The 17,642-nt window shown below is 28.6% G+C and overlaps 1 protein-coding gene and 1 pseudogene across 1 annotated transcript; one reads left to right on the forward strand and one right to left on the reverse strand.

Annotated features, from left to right (window-relative positions):
- Positions 1-1,448: 1,448 nt before the first annotated feature.
- LOC107867733 (protein trichome berefringence-like 7) lies at positions 1,449-4,911 on the reverse strand. The gene is made up of 4 exons (XM_016714111.2): positions 3,897-4,911; positions 2,663-2,821; positions 2,086-2,399; positions 1,449-1,949 (listed from the first exon to the last, which is right to left on the reverse strand). The coding sequence occupies exons 1-3, from the start codon at positions 4,697-4,699 to the stop codon at positions 2,102-2,104; spliced, it is 1,260 nt and encodes a 419-aa protein (XP_016569597.1). The 5' UTR covers positions 4,700-4,911; the 3' UTR covers positions 1,449-1,949; positions 2,086-2,101.
- Positions 4,860-17,642, forward strand: part of LOC124898014 — a 28,262-nt pseudogene continuing 15,479 nt past the window's right edge.

Raw genomic sequence — 17,642 nt, forward strand, 5'->3', positions numbered from 1 at the left:
GGGATTTTTTATAATATTGAAAACATAAGTTATGTATTTGTGTAATTTTTAGTATATATTAAACCAAGATTTTGAGTAAAAACCATCAAGAAATTAACATTTGGGCTACCACCACCATGTATCACAATTAATAGTTATAAGTCCTAATATGCTATGTATCACAATTAATAGTAATAAGTCCTAATATGCTAATCATATATGTATATCTTTATTTTTCTTTTCACTCAATGTTCAGTATTCATATTGGAGCTTCAGTAATATGGATTCACATCAGAAAGTTCCACTATGAGAGTAAAGCACTTTCTACCAAAGACGACTTCATAACTAAGGTTCAAACCCGAGACATCTAGTTATGAACCACACAACCTTTGGTGGTATCATATATGTATCAAAACTATTGCATAACATAAATTCCTTACTTGTACTTTAATTTGATTATTACATAAGCCTTCTTTATTCTGCTCTAATAATAGGCCTACCACTTGGTTGCAAAATAAGTTCCATTAACAATTGCTCTCTTCTTTCCTCCTTCTCTTGGAGAATGGGACTGCCAAACTAATTATATATGCTTTGTAAGATGTTTCTTCTTTAATATGATAGCTAGTAAGATATTCAATAATAGATCAATTAGTTTCAGCAGTGGTTTGTTTCAATAGGATACATGAAGTGTTGGTTAATTTTATGCATGACCATTGACCCATGATGAGTTACGTCAAATTATTTTTTATTTTTTTTTGGCTCACACCAAAGTAACGTAACTCTATCTAATATAATGCAGTTGTAAATTTCAAAAAAAGTATTTTAATTTTGTTAAACCAAAGTATCTGAACTATGTGTGAGGTTTTTTGACATGCATGCACCTTAAATTTCACCACCGTTTCTTGCTTGTCGCATAAAATCATTCTAACAACAACATACCTACGGGAAAAACTTATCCATACCCATGTAAATATACCCATGTTTACATTAAACCAATACATGCATATCATGTGTTTGAATGTAGAATTCATTTTACTTAACCATACTTAATCAACAAGTATTTTACTTCATTATATCACTTAAACCATGACATATTATAGTGGTTTGTTGTAAACATCGGGTGTGGGTAAATTTTCGCCCATGCCCAATATAATCCCACGAATAAAATCCGAAGAGAATGATGTGTACAAAGACTTTACCCCTACCCTAATGGAGATAAAATCATTTACAAAGTCAATCAATGAAGAAGATAGATACATTTATTGATGGTAGTTAGGTTTGTAACGTAAAACTTTTTAGGTGGCCATTTAAAAAACAATAAATAAAGGTTGAAGATACATTTATTTTAGGTAGTTGTATTGACAAATCCATTAAAAGGACTTCAAAACAAATGATTGTTGTCATATTCGGATGATGTGATAACATTACAGAGAGTGATACGGGACATATTGAGTCACAAGAAATTAGAGTAGAGATTAAAGCAATGTTGTTTCGATTCTTTAAAAATACCAATGGGGTGTTTGTCGGATCCTCCAAACGGTATATTTTTAGAGGATCCGACACAACACAGATCTTGCAGCATTGCTGGAGAATCCAAGCAACATAGGTTGGAGGTGCTTTTAGCCAGATACAATTTGACAGATCAAATTGTTCACTTGAACACAGCAATTTGGCATTGTTCTCCTCTAAATAACCTTTCATATTCCTGATAAATTGGATGAGTACTAGCTCTTTGGAAATATCAGACGATAAACAACTAATACTACCATGCCCTCAATCTCAAGCACATTGAGATCAGCTATATGAATCATCACTATTCATGCACTCCACTATACAAATAATAAGAAAAAGCTCTAGCATTGACACCAGCAACATGAAATCAATGGAAATTTGCAACGACAATCCTTGCGAAGTCCAAGACAAAAATGACAATCACTTTGTGTTAAAAGGTTAAACGAGTTGAATTAGACCTGCACAAAAATGTATACGAATGTTGAAATTAGATTATGGAACAGATGATGACGGGTTCAAGGCCGAATACTATATCTAACAGATGTTCTCAGAAATATTGAATCAGTAAGGAAAAGACAGAATAGGAAAGCATACTTGTACATCCGTTAAGCTAACCAATCTGATATTGCTGATCCGAGAACAGGAAGGCGAAAAGCACTTCATTCCACATATCAGGCACACCAGGTACGCAATAATGACTACAATCTGGCACTGATGGATTATCACTCCAAGTACCAACATGTGCATCGCTCCGGTATGCCCCCATTGGAGTGACATGCAACAAGGTCACGGGGTTGGATACATTTCTCACAGTATCAATAATCATGTCAGAAAACACGCTCTCATCCTTGCCGTTAGTCTCTGACCAGGGCAGTTGTGTCACATCGCATTTATCACGGGATCCATCACTGATTTGAGCATGACAAGACACTCATCAAATTTAGAAAAGATATACACGTGGAAAAGTACATTTTGCCAGGGGATAGATTATGATATATGATCACGACTTATGAGAGCTCATATAACCGAAAGGAGGACTTAACACAAACTATATCCAGCTCTAATAAATTGATCGTTCGATCAAAAAGCCCGAACATAATTTTAAACTTCTAAGGGGAGCAAAAGCAAAATCAATGGATAAGAGTAGATTAAATCAGAAAATTAAGCACACCTCCAATGTGTAGCTTCGAAAGTACGAAAAAATACGCGTGTCCTATCAGTGTTGACCTTCTTTTCGAGCCAAGATTTCCAAGTCGCTAAGGCTTTCTTGAAGGCACCATTTATTGTCATTCCGAGTTTCATCTTTCCATCAATCTGGAAGTACCAACCCCTGTCTGAAGATGCATGTCAGAAGAGTTCTCTGGACAATTTCTTGCATAATTGAATGTCAAATGGAAACTGATATCTCACACACACACGAATAATCATGCATGAGCAGAGTATATCAGAACTCTGAAAATCTGTCTTGGTAGATTCATTTACTAGTCATTTGAAAACTTAAGGCTCTACTCTGATCCAGAACAAACAGATTCTCTAACAAACAAAGCTATATACATAGAAAATGTATCAATTACAGAGAGGAATCTTTTTATCAAGTTTTGTGTCATAATGATGTTGAAAAAGTATCAAGACATTCCTTATTTGCAACTCGTGTATTATGTTGAAGATCTTGACTTTCCTAGTTATCAACTTTTTTGCATAATAGTGACCTAAATTACTCAAAATCTAGAAAACGATAGTCATAGGCACATGTTGAACTAAAAACTGTTATCAAATAATTGAGCTTTAGTTGCAAAAGCTCAATTACCATAGGAATGGCACAATAGTTCAGTAACATATCATAGGCCATAAGACAACGTCAAATGCATAAGTCTGGGATTTGTTCACTTTGAAAGTGTTTATTTGGTGGCCGAGACATTTTATATGGAAATGGGAAAATCACATCTTTTCATATAAAGACAGAGACTTGGGTGATGCTTGTTATACATGATGAGGATTCGGCAAGGATAGTCCCAATCTTTCAAACTGCTTTTGTACAAATCTCAGATTCTTCTTAAGAAAACTCTCAACATTTCATAGAGTCCATTTAAAGACTACAGAGCACAACTGCGATGAATCTAAAAGTCTCCTAAACTTAACTTATATCAATTACAATGTAATAGGTTGGCCACTTGTGCTATAATTATTTGATGATCGTAATTACATCATTTATTTTACCAACTCAAAAGTATGTTACATAATCAGCAAACATATAAATGATAAGTTTCCAAGCTAAAGTTCTTCCACAATAGAGTTACAGTATATAATATGAAGAAACTTACCAAGGTAAGCAAGGACATAACACCAAATGAAAGTAAAGCGTCTCAAAGTAAATAAGAACAAGGAATTCACCATGAATCACTTACAGTTCAAAAAGCTTCGTCGGATTCCACCAATGACCTGTATTAAAGATTAGTATATCAGATTGAATCCATTCTTTGCTTATATCATCCAACTTATCAAGCATTAGTGCTTTCTTGATCCTCTTTGGCGAACGTTTTGGTGGCGCGCCAGGCTGTACTAGGAAAATTGACCTATAAAACTCCACTGTAAAATCAAATGAGCTAAATCGAACTTGTAAATGCCTAATCTGTCTAGTGATCTTTCTTCCTTTGACTTCATACACACTCTTCTTGTCTTCAACACCAGTCATCAACATACATATCATAGACTCCCATTGAGTTCTACTTAATGAATCACCAACAAAGACAATCCTTTTTCCCCTTAACTTTTCCAAGATTTCTTGAACATCAAATCTTGGAATTTCACAATTCCTAGGTTTCCACCTCCACTTAAGATACTCTTTATCCTCCCTACCATTAGCCAAACAACTAAAACCTTGTTCAGCAAAAGGACATTCTGATGCATTATACAAAGGATAACTTTCATCAGGCACCCAATTTCCAACAAAAACATTACAATCACCACTAAGCTCATTTGTTCCATTTGCATTCTCATGAACAATTGGCTCTGACAAAGAATTTATATTATAGAAATAACCAGACCCTATTGCCACAAGAAACAACAACAATAAGGGTCCAATCACAAGAACCCCATTAAAAGAATGAAAACCCCAAGTGTGACAATGCTTCATTTTACCAAAGTTCAAATCTGTACCCAAATCTGACCTTATATGGCTACATGAACTGAACTTTAACTTATTCACCATCAGTATGAACACCAAGAACCTTATTAAAACACAATAAGAAAAAAAAAATCTTTATCTCCAAATCAAGAAGTAAAATCAAGATTTTGGAGAAACCCCATGAAGCTAAACAGCTTATTATAGCTTGATAATTAGTTAAGCAAGAAGAAAATGAGAAGTATAAATGGATCTTGAAGGTTCTCTCAGTTGCAGCTGGTTGATTAAGACAAGAGGACAATATGGGCAAGTAAGAGGATATGTTTGTCATTTCACAACTCACAGTACTTTCGGTTTGTCCGAATATGATCTTTGAACTAACTCTGGTTTTAATATGTTGGTGAGTAAATATGGCATAATACTAAGAATTACGCAGTAGCATTTCACGTGGCACATTTTTTCATAATGCACTCCAAAGAAAAATAATTTTATTTGTAAATTTATTTTTTCTCCGAATAAAATAATTATACAAATATCTAAAAATTATTTTAGATTATAAATTTAAAAAAAAAAAATTTCAAATATTATCAAGTGTATCACATAAAATAAAACGGAAAATTAATCAAGTGAATTTTATAGGTAATCAGGTGCTGACTTAGACAAAATATGCTGGTGTACGTACGGCAGCAACTCATTAGCTAACATATTTAAGTATGGAAATTATGTTTTTCGTTTTTTCCTCTTTTTTTTTTTAGTTTTTGTCTTTCCTTATTGCTTATTTGTGTTTTGGAAAGTACTCACTAGCTAACATATTTAAATATGGAAATTTTATTTTTCATTTTTGCCTTTTTTCCTTTTTTTTTTAGTTTTGTCCTTCCTTATTGTTTATTTGTGTTTTGGAAAGTTTGTTTCATTACATTTTTTATGATGGTCAACCGATAGTACAACCTCTATCTCATAAAATTTTATTTCGTTGGGACGTGCTTAATTAATTATATGAAATATGCGTGTTTTCTATAGGATGAAAATTATTTTCACTCCTCAATTTTGATTAAAAAATCAAACTCTTCCTCAACATTAAATAATAATCATACTTTTCTCTTTATTCTATGCAATGTCTATTTTGTCCTTATAATTTCAATCCTATATTTATGTAATATCTTTTTATATTATCTGTAATGAATATTTTTTTTAACATAGATATTTATAGCATTTTATTTAAGTTTATTAACTTTATAAGCAAATTAATACTTTTTATAAATTTATCATAAAATTTAATGTTATTTTTTAAGATCATTATCTTAGGATTATATGTATTAAAGAGTCATTTGGTGTGACGTATAGTTATAATAATTCAGGGATAAAGTTTATGATTATTTATCCTGCATTTAATTAGATGTATTACGTAGTCTCAAAATTATTTGTCACACCATTTATATCACAGTGATGAGATAAGTTATCACACATACATATTAGTACAACTTATTTTGTAATAACTAATCCTGGAATAACTTGTTTTCAAACAACCCACTCCTAAGTGTGTATATATACATATGTATGTACATGCATGTGCGTATATTTTCATGTTTCATCACTCCCTTACTAAATTCGTTTCGTATTACTTAACTTTTTGTTGATATAACATAATCCTTAAAGAAAATTTTACTTAGAGGTATATTTTACTAAATTAACCTTATTAACGATAATTTGAAAATTTAAATTTGTCTATACTGTTACTTTATATAGTTATTTAACAGTAAAAGGTAGAAAAAAAAACATAATACAATTCTCTTGATTTCACAAATTGAGCAAATAAATTAAAACATCTATTTTTAGTATGAGGATCAAGTGATAAGAAACAATATTATCTATTATCTATATCAGTAAATAAGTTGTGATTGTCATTAATAGAGTATTACATATTTTATGATTTATATAAATAAATATAATCTTCAAAAATTTGACCTTATTTTTATTCGAGAAAAACATCTAGTTCCCCGAACTATGACCAAATTTGCTACGAAACACGTCAACTTTACGAGGATCCTATTACCCCTTAAACTAAATTTTAGCGTATTTTTGACAATCTTTTTAGCTAACTTGATATCTTTTGTCAATCATTTTAGATAGCGTGACACTTTTTATGTGAGCTCCATTTTATGTAATAAAAGTGTCACATTAGCACAAGAAAATGACAAAAATACGCTAAATTTGAGTTCAGAGGATAATAGGACCTCTGTGAAGTTGGAGTGTGTCGTAACAACTTTGATCATAGTTCGGGTGGTACTAGAGGCTTATTTCTTTCATTTATTGTTTGTATTTTTTGCATTAAAATATATTTATAAAATTAGTATTGCTTATTATTTTCACTTGTAAAATAAATATATAGTTTTGATTATTATTAATAAAACTAATTTTCTTATTATGCTAATTTACTTCATAAATATCATCATTAGCTTATATACTTAATTAGTATTTCTTTCTTTTTTTTTCCTAGAAGATAATGTTTATATTTTTATAAAAATTTTGTTATATGAATTTTTTTTAAAATGAAAATATGATGATTTTAAATAAGTTAAAAAAAAAAAAAATTGATGATAAAGGATAAAAAGGAAATTTTAAAAAGTCAATTAGGATAAATGGGGGAGTATGATTATTGTTCAAAATTAAGGGGGTTTTTGATTTTTAAGACAAAGTTGGGGAAGAAAAATGATTTTGACCCATTTTCTATAACACTTTCATCGTCTTATTTCATGTGTAGTCTTTTTCTTTTTGATTCATCCTAAAAGATATGTCACATTTTCTTATTTAGTAACTATTTCCTCCGTCCCAAATTTTTTAATTTGATTTTTCATTTTACTTGTCTTTTTCATTAATCAATAAGAGACAAATTTTTTTTTTCATATTTTACCCTTTGCATTAATTATTTTTTCTTCAAATTAAAATGTAAACAATATTTAATAGGGATACTATGGTAAACTAGTCATGTTATTAATTATTTTTCTCAATCAATGTGTCATCTCAATTTGGGACGGAGGAAGTATTTCAAAACACAATTTCACTTTTATCTTTATTGAAAGTCTCACTTAATTAAAAATAATTGTTGTACATTTTTAATAAAGGACAATTTGATAAATATCATCAAGTTTTTTCTTTTTTCTTAAACTCCATGTTCGATCAAAGTATGCTACATAAAATGAGACGGTGCCAGTAGCATGTATCAGATAATTTTGTTCGTTAATATTGGATAGATGAGAAAAATCACTTAAAATTTAATTGTCTTAGAATTTATTAAGAGGTCGTTTGGTTGAGTGTATAAGAATGATGCAAAATATGGTGTATTAGTAATGTTTGTATTAGTAATATTTGTATTAGATATGCTTGCATTAGTTATACTTGTATTTTTTTTATGCAGTGTTTGATTTGATGTATTTAAAATAATATGAATTACATAATTTCTAAAAAAAAATATCTTTTTTACAAAAATACCCTTCATATATATATTGGAAAGAATATGAAAAAAATTGAGGGATAATTGTGCCTTTAATCATGCTAATGCATGAATTAGATCCATTGCATTACTAGTGTCATGGATTTTGAATAATACACACATCAATATATAATACAGTGCATAATTAATATCTTTCATTAGTTATACATAGGCTAAAAAATATATCAAATAAGGTATTAATAATACACAAGATTAATGCATACATTATTCTTTTTAATATGCTCTACCAAACGACCCCTAAATGCATTAGAGGATTTATCAAGAAAATGATTAAATATAACATAAATATCTTTTTTCATTATAGAAAATCAAAAAATTGTGAGCATTAAAAACAACAAAAACTCCAAAACTTTTCAGTAAAGGTGTAAATGAGGATAACCTTAGATTATTGAGCTCTTTTACAAAAAAAAAAAAAAAAAAAAAAAAAAAAATAAAGAATGGAGATAAAAAAAAAGAGATAACGGAGAAGGGGCACAAGGTGAGAATTTCACTTCTCATCGTTGATTTATCAACCAACTAAACTACTAACACTCTCCGAAATTATTAACAATACTTCATTTTGCTAAATTTCAAATCTTTAGCCAAAAGCACTCTGAGTTGCGAAATAAAACATATTTTATATATTTATAATAGATGTTCAATTACCTTTATATTTTTTTCATAGTTTGAACTCATTTAATAAAAGTTTTGACTCCATCCACTATTGACACTCTTGGTACTTCCTCCGTTTCAAATTGAGATATCACATCGGTTAAAAAAATAATTAATAATATGTCTAATTTATCATAGTATTTCTATTAAATGATGTTTACATTTTAATTTGAAGAAAAACAATCAATACAAAGGGTAAAATATGAAGAAAAAAATTATTTCGTTTTGATTAATAAAAAAAATAAGTAAAATGAAAAATTAAATTAAAAAATTTAAGACCGATAATTTGGGATGAAGGGAGTATAATGGTATATTTGGTTTTCTTCTTGTACCTTTTGTTGTTTCAATCTTATTTGTTGTTTATGCATGACGATCCCTACCATGTCTGTTTGCTTTGGAACTTAGCGATGAAAGATATCATACAAACCAACCAAATGTTGGTAACGGCGTCCGTCCACTTGCTTCTTCTTCTTTTTTTCAAGTTAAATTTATTTTTGGAACATTTTCAAAAGGAAAAAGGATGAAAAATATTTCTCTATTTTTATTAATTCATTAAATTAATTTCTAGTTATAGTATAAGCTAAATGTATTTTTGTCGTTATATTATAGGATTAAATACATCATTACCGTTATGAAACTTTACATGTGTAGCCCTCAATTGGATGGAATTCCAAAATCATTTTAAAAAAAAAAAAAAAAACTCAATTTTACTTAAAATTATCCAATTATCTCTTTTAACCCAATTCGATCCACCTAATATTTTTAACTCATCAAAAAACATTCAAATCTCATTTCTCCTGATCATTTATATTTTTTCTTGTAACAAATTATTAATATGTCTTAATATATACATATATATATATATATATATATATATATATATATAGTAAATAATTACCAAAACAGAATTCAAAGCCCGTTTGGATAAGATGAAAAAAGTTTTTTAAAAGTGCTGAACTTATTTTAAAAATAAGCAGTTAAGTGTTTGGATAAAAATGTTGAAACTAAAAAAGTTTTATTGATGTGTTTGATAAATAATGTTTTTAAGCACCTTTTTGTTTGTTAAAATGACTGAAATACCTTTATAATTGTTAATAATATATAAAGTTGATTATTATTAATTTTTATTACTAAAATGATTCAAATTAAAATTAATATATATTTTAATATATATATTAAAAAAAATATTTTCATGAATGACTATTAATTTGTGTGCTAAAAAAATATTTTTTTTAAGAGTTTAAGTATTGAAAGTTTGTATTTGAAAAAGATAGTTATATATTAAAATATTATTTATTTCTTCATGGTTACGTTAAGATTTCTCAGCATTAAGGTGCAATTTACGGCACTTCTATTTTCTTATTAAACTGAAATTGTTGTTTTTAATCTTCGAGGATAATATTAATATATATGTCGAATTTATCATTAAGCAAAATATATATGTTACTAATCATTATAATTACATTAATAGATAAATAGTTTCATACAAAAGAGGTACTATATGACTAGAGTTAAGTTCGCCATAAATACAAAAAGTGAAAATATTCAATTAGTACAAGCATTAAGCATTACAAATATCATTAGCAATCATATCACGAAGCCACATCCAATACACATTAATAATTAATTTTACATTTAAACTCATATGTAATTTATAGATCACACAAAAATAACTTTATCATTACCTAAAATTTCAATTCAACTTAATGAATAACAAACAAACACCATTTAAGAGGTAAACGTAATGTCACAAGTTCGAATTTAATGACTTTTACCACTAAATTATTTCGTGTGAAAAATACTCTTTCTTCATTTTATTTTATGTAGCTTAATTTAATTGGAAAGAACTTTTTAAGAAAGTGAGAAACTTTTTAGTTGTGTCGTTTTAGACTAAAAATATGTATAGAATACCAAAATATTATTTGAATTTTGTGATTTAAATATATCATATATTATTAGAATTGAAAAAGTGATAAATATAAAAGTAAATCCTTTTTAAAGTAGGATTAAAAAGAAAAATAATAACATAAATTTAAACAGAGGAGTATGAGATTCCTGTTATTCCCTATTTGCTAACTACTCCATCCCTCCATCCCAATACACTTTGAGGGAATCTAGAAGCAATTAGAGAGCAGCGGCGTGGTTATTTTTTGGGAGAAATGAAATTGCTGTGAAGTGTGTTGTGTTAGTAGTGATGGAGAATTAGGGCTAAAGGGTAAACTTGGAATAAGAAATAATTGTAAGGGACACAAGTGTAATTTACTTGGTCAACTTTAAGCTCCAAAAATAAAAAGTCAAAATCAACTTTTTTTAAGCTATTATAAATATTGTCAAACACCATTTTAAGCAAAAAAAATAGTTTATAAGTTGTTTTGACTAACTTATAAGCTAATCCAAACACCCACTAACTCCAGATTGTAACGCCATCCTATCAGTAGGACACTACTAGTAAGCATTGTCATTAGACAAAGTGAAAAACCAGTACTATCGTTTTTTGAAACCATATTTTGTGGTAAATTATATTATAATTAGTATCTCAAAAAGAAAAAGGAAAAATCAATTTTAAAATTTCTCTAATTAGTATAGTATTTATTAGCTTTAAAAAGCAACATTCATTAGCCATTCTTTTTGGTCAAATATGACCATTAAGCAATTACTTCCAACGTCTTTTTCTTTTAAGGCAATTTGCCTTAATAGCATTGCTTTATGGCTTTTAATATTTGTGAACATAGGGCTAATTTTCTTCAACTATATATATTCTTATACTAGAAATTAATCCGTACTTCACGCAGTTATAAAAATTAATAATAAATTTATTATATGACATTATGTAAAAATCTTGAAATCAAAAAAAATTATGTAAATAGAAAATATACACTAAATCTACTATAGATGTATATAAATATTAGTTCTATGCTCGACCCAAGGTTGTGTTTACAATGTGGCTTCAATTGCTAGATCGTTTACACACTGCAGATCGATTTCGCAAATGGGGAATTCAGGTTGATGATAGGTGTACGCTATGCAAAAGAGATTTGGAGAATAGGAATCACTTGTTTGGAGAGTGTGAATTTTCAAAATAAGTTTGGTCCAGGCTGATGTGTTGGACTCATGTTTCCCAACCCAACAACATGACTTGGCCTTTATTGACTCAATGAATCATCCAAAAAATCAAAGGCAGAAGCCATATGTCATAGACGATGAAACTTTTATATGCTGAATTTATATATACAATCTATGGATTGAGAGGAACACCTGTGTTTTTGAAAAGAAAGAACAATCTGTGGAAGCACTGGCAAGGCAAATAGCATATATAAGTGTCTGCAGAACCCCTAGCTGTGTTAGAAGATTATTTGACCAATGTCAATACTAGTAGAATGAGAAGAGGAGAATAGATAGGGTAATTTAGTAGGAGGGTCTGTGAGTTAGGTTGGTTCTCGGCAGAGATTGTTTTTCGTTGAGATTGGGCAGGTTGTGTTAACTTGCTTTGCTTTGTAAATATCTTACTTGGTGATTAATAAAATTGCTTAATTACCAAAAAAAAAATATTAGTTCTATAAATTTAATCAAGTTTAAAATTTAAATAGTTTGATAATGTTAATAGGTTTAATTTCACTACTACAAGCACCACACTCTTATAAATATATATAGAATAAATAAAATAAAATTGATTATCATATTATTTTAGACATTTACAATTTCATAATTAGTAATTATTAACTATTAAAAGTGAATCACTGCTTTGCTAAAAAAGAACAAAATTTAATAAATTTATCTAATTAATTGTTGATCTTATCAAAAAACTAACTTTGATAATTATGCTTTCGATTTTAATTTACTTACTTCTCACATTTATTCCTCTCCTTTCATCTTTTGTCAGATCTAATTTTGATATTCTATTTTTATTGTCTTATTCGCTATTTGTTGAGCATTTTTTTAAGGCTAAATTACACAAATCCCAAATTTAAGAGACTATATTACCCAGTATCCCTTACTTTTTTAAAAATTTACATTAAATCTCGATTTACAACTTTACTCTTGATACATATCAACAAAACTCCACATCCTATTTTTACTCCACCCTTAACTCATGCAAGATTTTTTTTTTTCAAAAATTACCTTTCCTAAATCTCTCCCAAATTATACGCATATTTTTTTTTAAAATAAAAGTATTTTGTTATGAAATACTCTCCCGGTCCCAAATTGAGATGACACATTGATTAAGAAATATAATCAATAACATGTCTAGTTTACCATAATACCCCTATTAAATGATGTTTACATTTTAATTTGAAGAAAAAGTAATTAATGCAAAGGGTAAAACATGGGGAAAATTTTGTTTCTTCTTGATTAATGAAAAAAGACAAGTAAAATGGAAAATCAAATTAGGAAATTTGGGACGGGTAATTTGGGACGGATGGAGTATAAAACAAAGAAGAAAGAAGAATAGAGAGAAAAAAGAGAGTGATTATTATTTCTCTTGAGGAGTTTCTTGATGAGTTAATTAAAATGAAGGAAACTCTCTTTATTTATAGGGAAAAACTAACCTTGGGATTTCTAACTTTTCTATAATATATGGTAATATATTTATAACACTCCCCTTGAATGTCTAATTGATAGATAATGTGCCTCGTTAAAACCTTACTAGAAAAAATCTAGTGAAAAAAAATTCAGCGAAGGAAAAAGAGTACACATCTCTAATAATATGCATATAGGCTTCCTCATTAAAAATCTTACAAGAAAAATTCATTCGGACAAAACCTTGTAAGAAAAAAAGAGTACAACGTATATTAACTCCCACTAATGAGAACATCCTTGAACCTTTGCATTCCAATCTTGTGCATCAACTTCTTCAAAGTTGCAATTGGAGGAGACTTGGTGAATAAATCAACCACATTGTCACTCGAACGAATATGTTACACTTTAATATCACCATTCTTTTGTAGTTCGTGTATATAGAAAAGCTTTGGCGAAATGTACTTCGTTCTATCTCCTTGAGTCCTCCCTTAAGTTGTGTTGTGCATGCTTCATTATCCTCATAAAAAAACATGGATACTTTATCACATTTCAAACTACATTTTTCTCGAATGAGATGTATCATGGACCTCAACCATACACATTCTCAGCTTGCTTCATGAATAGCTGTTATCTCAGCATAATTCAATAAGGTGGCTACGACAGACTGCTTTGTATATCTCCAAGATATGACAATATCCTCACATGTGAACACATTACATATTTAAGAGTGAGATTTATGCGGGTTAAATAAATCCCCAACATCAAAATAATCAACAAGACCAGGAATGCAAAAATAAGCCCATATCTATATCCTCTTTAGATACAGTATTTGCAAGATACATGAGTACAACAATGGCACTAAGATATAATCCAAATTGGTATATTTCTCATTTCAGCAAATAATCTATTGCTTTTGAAAACTCTCCAAGAGTTTCAATAATTTTCAAGTTATAAATTTGTGTAATATAAGGATTTTAGATAAGTTTCCCAGAAACTTTTATATGCTTCAAACATTTTGAATCCTTAAAAGCTTTCATATACATTTTGTCAAGTGAAAATATTCAGTACTTCATGTGTGACATCCTCAAGTGTTTGAACTGCAAATCAAATAAATATTATGCTTACCAAGATTCATCCTTTCATGTCACTTGATAAATGTTTCTACGTCAACATGCTTAATAAACATAGAATTCATATCTTCGTTATCTCTTATAATATTGCATCAATATTGTATCAAAGATATCGATGGTATATCATTTCGTATCAGTTGATAGTGTGGCATAACATTTTGAGAACTCATCACTTTATTATTTTCAGATACTTGAACCTCTCATAAGGTTTTATGAAGTGTCATGTCGTAGGCTCTTCAAGAGCACATTGCCTTATTATTATAATCATTTTCTCCTTATCCTTTTTAAGGATTATTTTATTTGAAATCGATTGGTCTATTACGTTTCACGCATGCATAGGCTTTATCCCCTAAGGATACAATTATACGAGTACTTGCAACTTAAATATGAGATGCTTGCTGCATTTGACTTGAATTATCTTTTGAATGAGGATCTGATGATAATTCCTAACATATTTCATAATTGCTTATAATCCCCCCTTATGTTAGGAAAACTAACATACATCCTCCATTTTCTTTGAGGAATCCATCTTTATGCATCTTGGTATATTTATTAATCATATATCGCACATCAAAACTATTAGATGGAATAGTTGGTTCCTGACCTTGAACCAATTGAGAGGGAAGAAATAATCATAATTTATTGATCTAATGTATAATTTATTGATCTAATGTATACAAGTTCTATTGTATGCAACATATCATATTTCAGATCAACACATGAATTTTTGTTCTCCTTAGCAATGGTTTAGTTATTTATCATAGGCATTCAATGTCAAACCATAATCATCAAGATTGTCTTGATTACACAATCTGAAAGTTATGCTCTTAACTTAATTTTATTGAGCAAGCAACTTTATGAATGTCAAACTCCAGGTTGACAATGAATGTACATGTGATCATCTAATTGATGCAACTTTTCAAGATATCACATGATAGGTGAAGGGGCCCTTATTCACCTTTTATATTTTTCAGATTTTGAGGGATCAAATCTAATATTAGTTGATCCAACCAACTTGTCATGAGAACAAGCAATATAAACAATTCTTGAAGAATCTTATATTTCTTCAAAATATGTCTAAACTCAATATGCACATCTTCGAGATGTCACAATCGTACTTATGAACTCATTTATAGTAGTAAACACAAGTTTACCATGACATGTATATTTTTTTTCCTTTAGTAAATTTCAGATTTACTATTACATGAATAAATTTCAGATTTACTACTTTAGAAGTAGATTTCAGAATAACTCTTCTCAGTTATTCTTCCTCATTCAGAGGTGAGTTGTGATACCATCATAATCAAGTACACGTTTGTATTGAAACAATAGAAATCCTTATTCCCTGGAATATAACCGTGCCCTAAGTCTATCAAATTTTGATAGATTATAACCTCTTTTATTGAAACTTCATGAGTAAATCGAGACATAAATATGATAGAGAGAATTTCTCTATATTGCTACCACATTCACTTCAAGAATAGAGCAAATTGTCATCTTTCAGAGTTATCATATATTGCTACCACATTTACTTCATGGAATAGAGCATATTCAATAGGACATGTCTCATGACTTTTCATGAAAAACATATTAGTTCTCCTTAGCCATATTAATATCATCAATATGGTGCATCGAGATTCATACTCAATGTCTTATCCATATAAATGTGTCTTAGGCTATAACTCGATGGGACTTAAATCCAACATCTTATCATCATGGTGCATTGGAACTTTTAACCCAATGTCTTATCATTTTAATGAGAGGAGACTTAAATTCATCATCATATCTTTTAACAATATAGCTCTTCATAAATAAATTTAAAGCATAAGTGATTCCAAATTAATTATTTTTTCTCATATTCAATAATAATTATATCATTAGTAACAAAAGACATAACATAAGCACTTACTAACCTTGAAATTACCTTTAGATTTATAATCTCATCTTATTTGGCAAAGTCTCGTGCTGATAACGTGTCCCTATTAAAAAAAATGAAAAAAAACGATCACAAAAAATCGACCACACATAGTGGTCGAAAAAAACCGACCACAAGTGTTCATTTTTTTTCTTTTAAATCTTTTTTTAAAAGAGACCACTTATGGTCGCTTTTATATTTTAAAAAGTCAAAATAGTTATTTCAATAATTTTTATATTAATTATAATTTATTTTATAAAAAAATAAAAAAACCGACCACTAGTGGTCGGTTTTTAATTAAAATAAAAAATAATTTAAAAACAATTACGCTAAACATAATCTTTATATGTAATCAATAATTATATATATGTAATCAAATATATATATATATATATATATATATATATATATTAGTTTCATTAAAAATAATTATATATATAATGAAATATATATATAATTTTTTGAAATTACACTAATCACACGTAGTCCATAATCAATATAATAATAATAAAAATTAATTATTGTTAAATTTTTTGAAAAAATTACACTTAAAAATATATCAAATAAAATAATCAAATTACGTTAAACATAGAGGCGAACCCATGACTTTAACTTGACGAGTGCACCTTTATATTTAATAGAGTAATTAATAGTGTCAAAGTTCGCCATGCAGTTCTTTGAAAACTTATTAATTACAGTATTTTATAAGCAAACTTTTAATATTATTGAATATCATTAATTAGATTTAATATGAAAAAGTGTGTCATTCATCATACTTGAATTCAATGCACTTTTATATTTTAAATAAAAATAAAAAGTTTTTGAAAAATATGAAATTCAAGAGATTTGTTTGCTAGATGGTTGTACGAAAAACGTTGGTTTAAACCTATCTCAAACTTTAAATTACTAATTTTTAAATAAAAAATAAGTCAATGATCAAAAGATAAAAGAAATAAACATTTACGCAATAAAAAAAGACTTTAATTGGCATGTTCAACCATCTTGCCAATCAAGTCAATTGTTTTCGGGGATGCACAACATATATTTAACATAATACCCTGATATATATATACAGATATACAAACTATATATACAAAGTTTTTCTCGAGGCTAGCGGGTACACGTGCATCCTCTACTGCCAAGGTAGGTCCGCCTCTGGTTAAACATAATATTTATCTTTTACTTATGTTTCAATATATAAAATAAATATTTTCCTTTGTATATACGTTAAATGACATTAAACATGTATAATCTTTGTATAATGAATATGTGTGTGTGTGTATATATATATATATATATATATAT

This window comes from Capsicum annuum, chromosome 4 (genome assembly GCF_002878395.1).
Source record: "Capsicum annuum cultivar UCD-10X-F1 chromosome 4, UCD10Xv1.1, whole genome shotgun sequence".
In the NCBI taxonomy this organism is placed as follows: domain Eukaryota; kingdom Viridiplantae; phylum Streptophyta; class Magnoliopsida; order Solanales; family Solanaceae; genus Capsicum; species Capsicum annuum.

Coding starts and splice junctions, on each gene's coding strand:
- LOC107867733 (XM_016714111.2), bottom strand. CDS start 4,699: ATGGTGAATAAGTTAAAGTTCAGTTCATGTAGCCATATAAGGTCAGAT. Junction 2,822..3,896: donor CCGACGAAGCTTTTTGAACT/GTAAGTGATTCA, acceptor ATCTTCAGACAG/GGGTTGGTACTTCCAGATTG. Junction 2,400..2,662: donor TTCGAAGCTACACATTGGAG/GTGTGCTTAATT, acceptor TGCTCAAATCAG/TGATGGATCCCGTGATAAAT.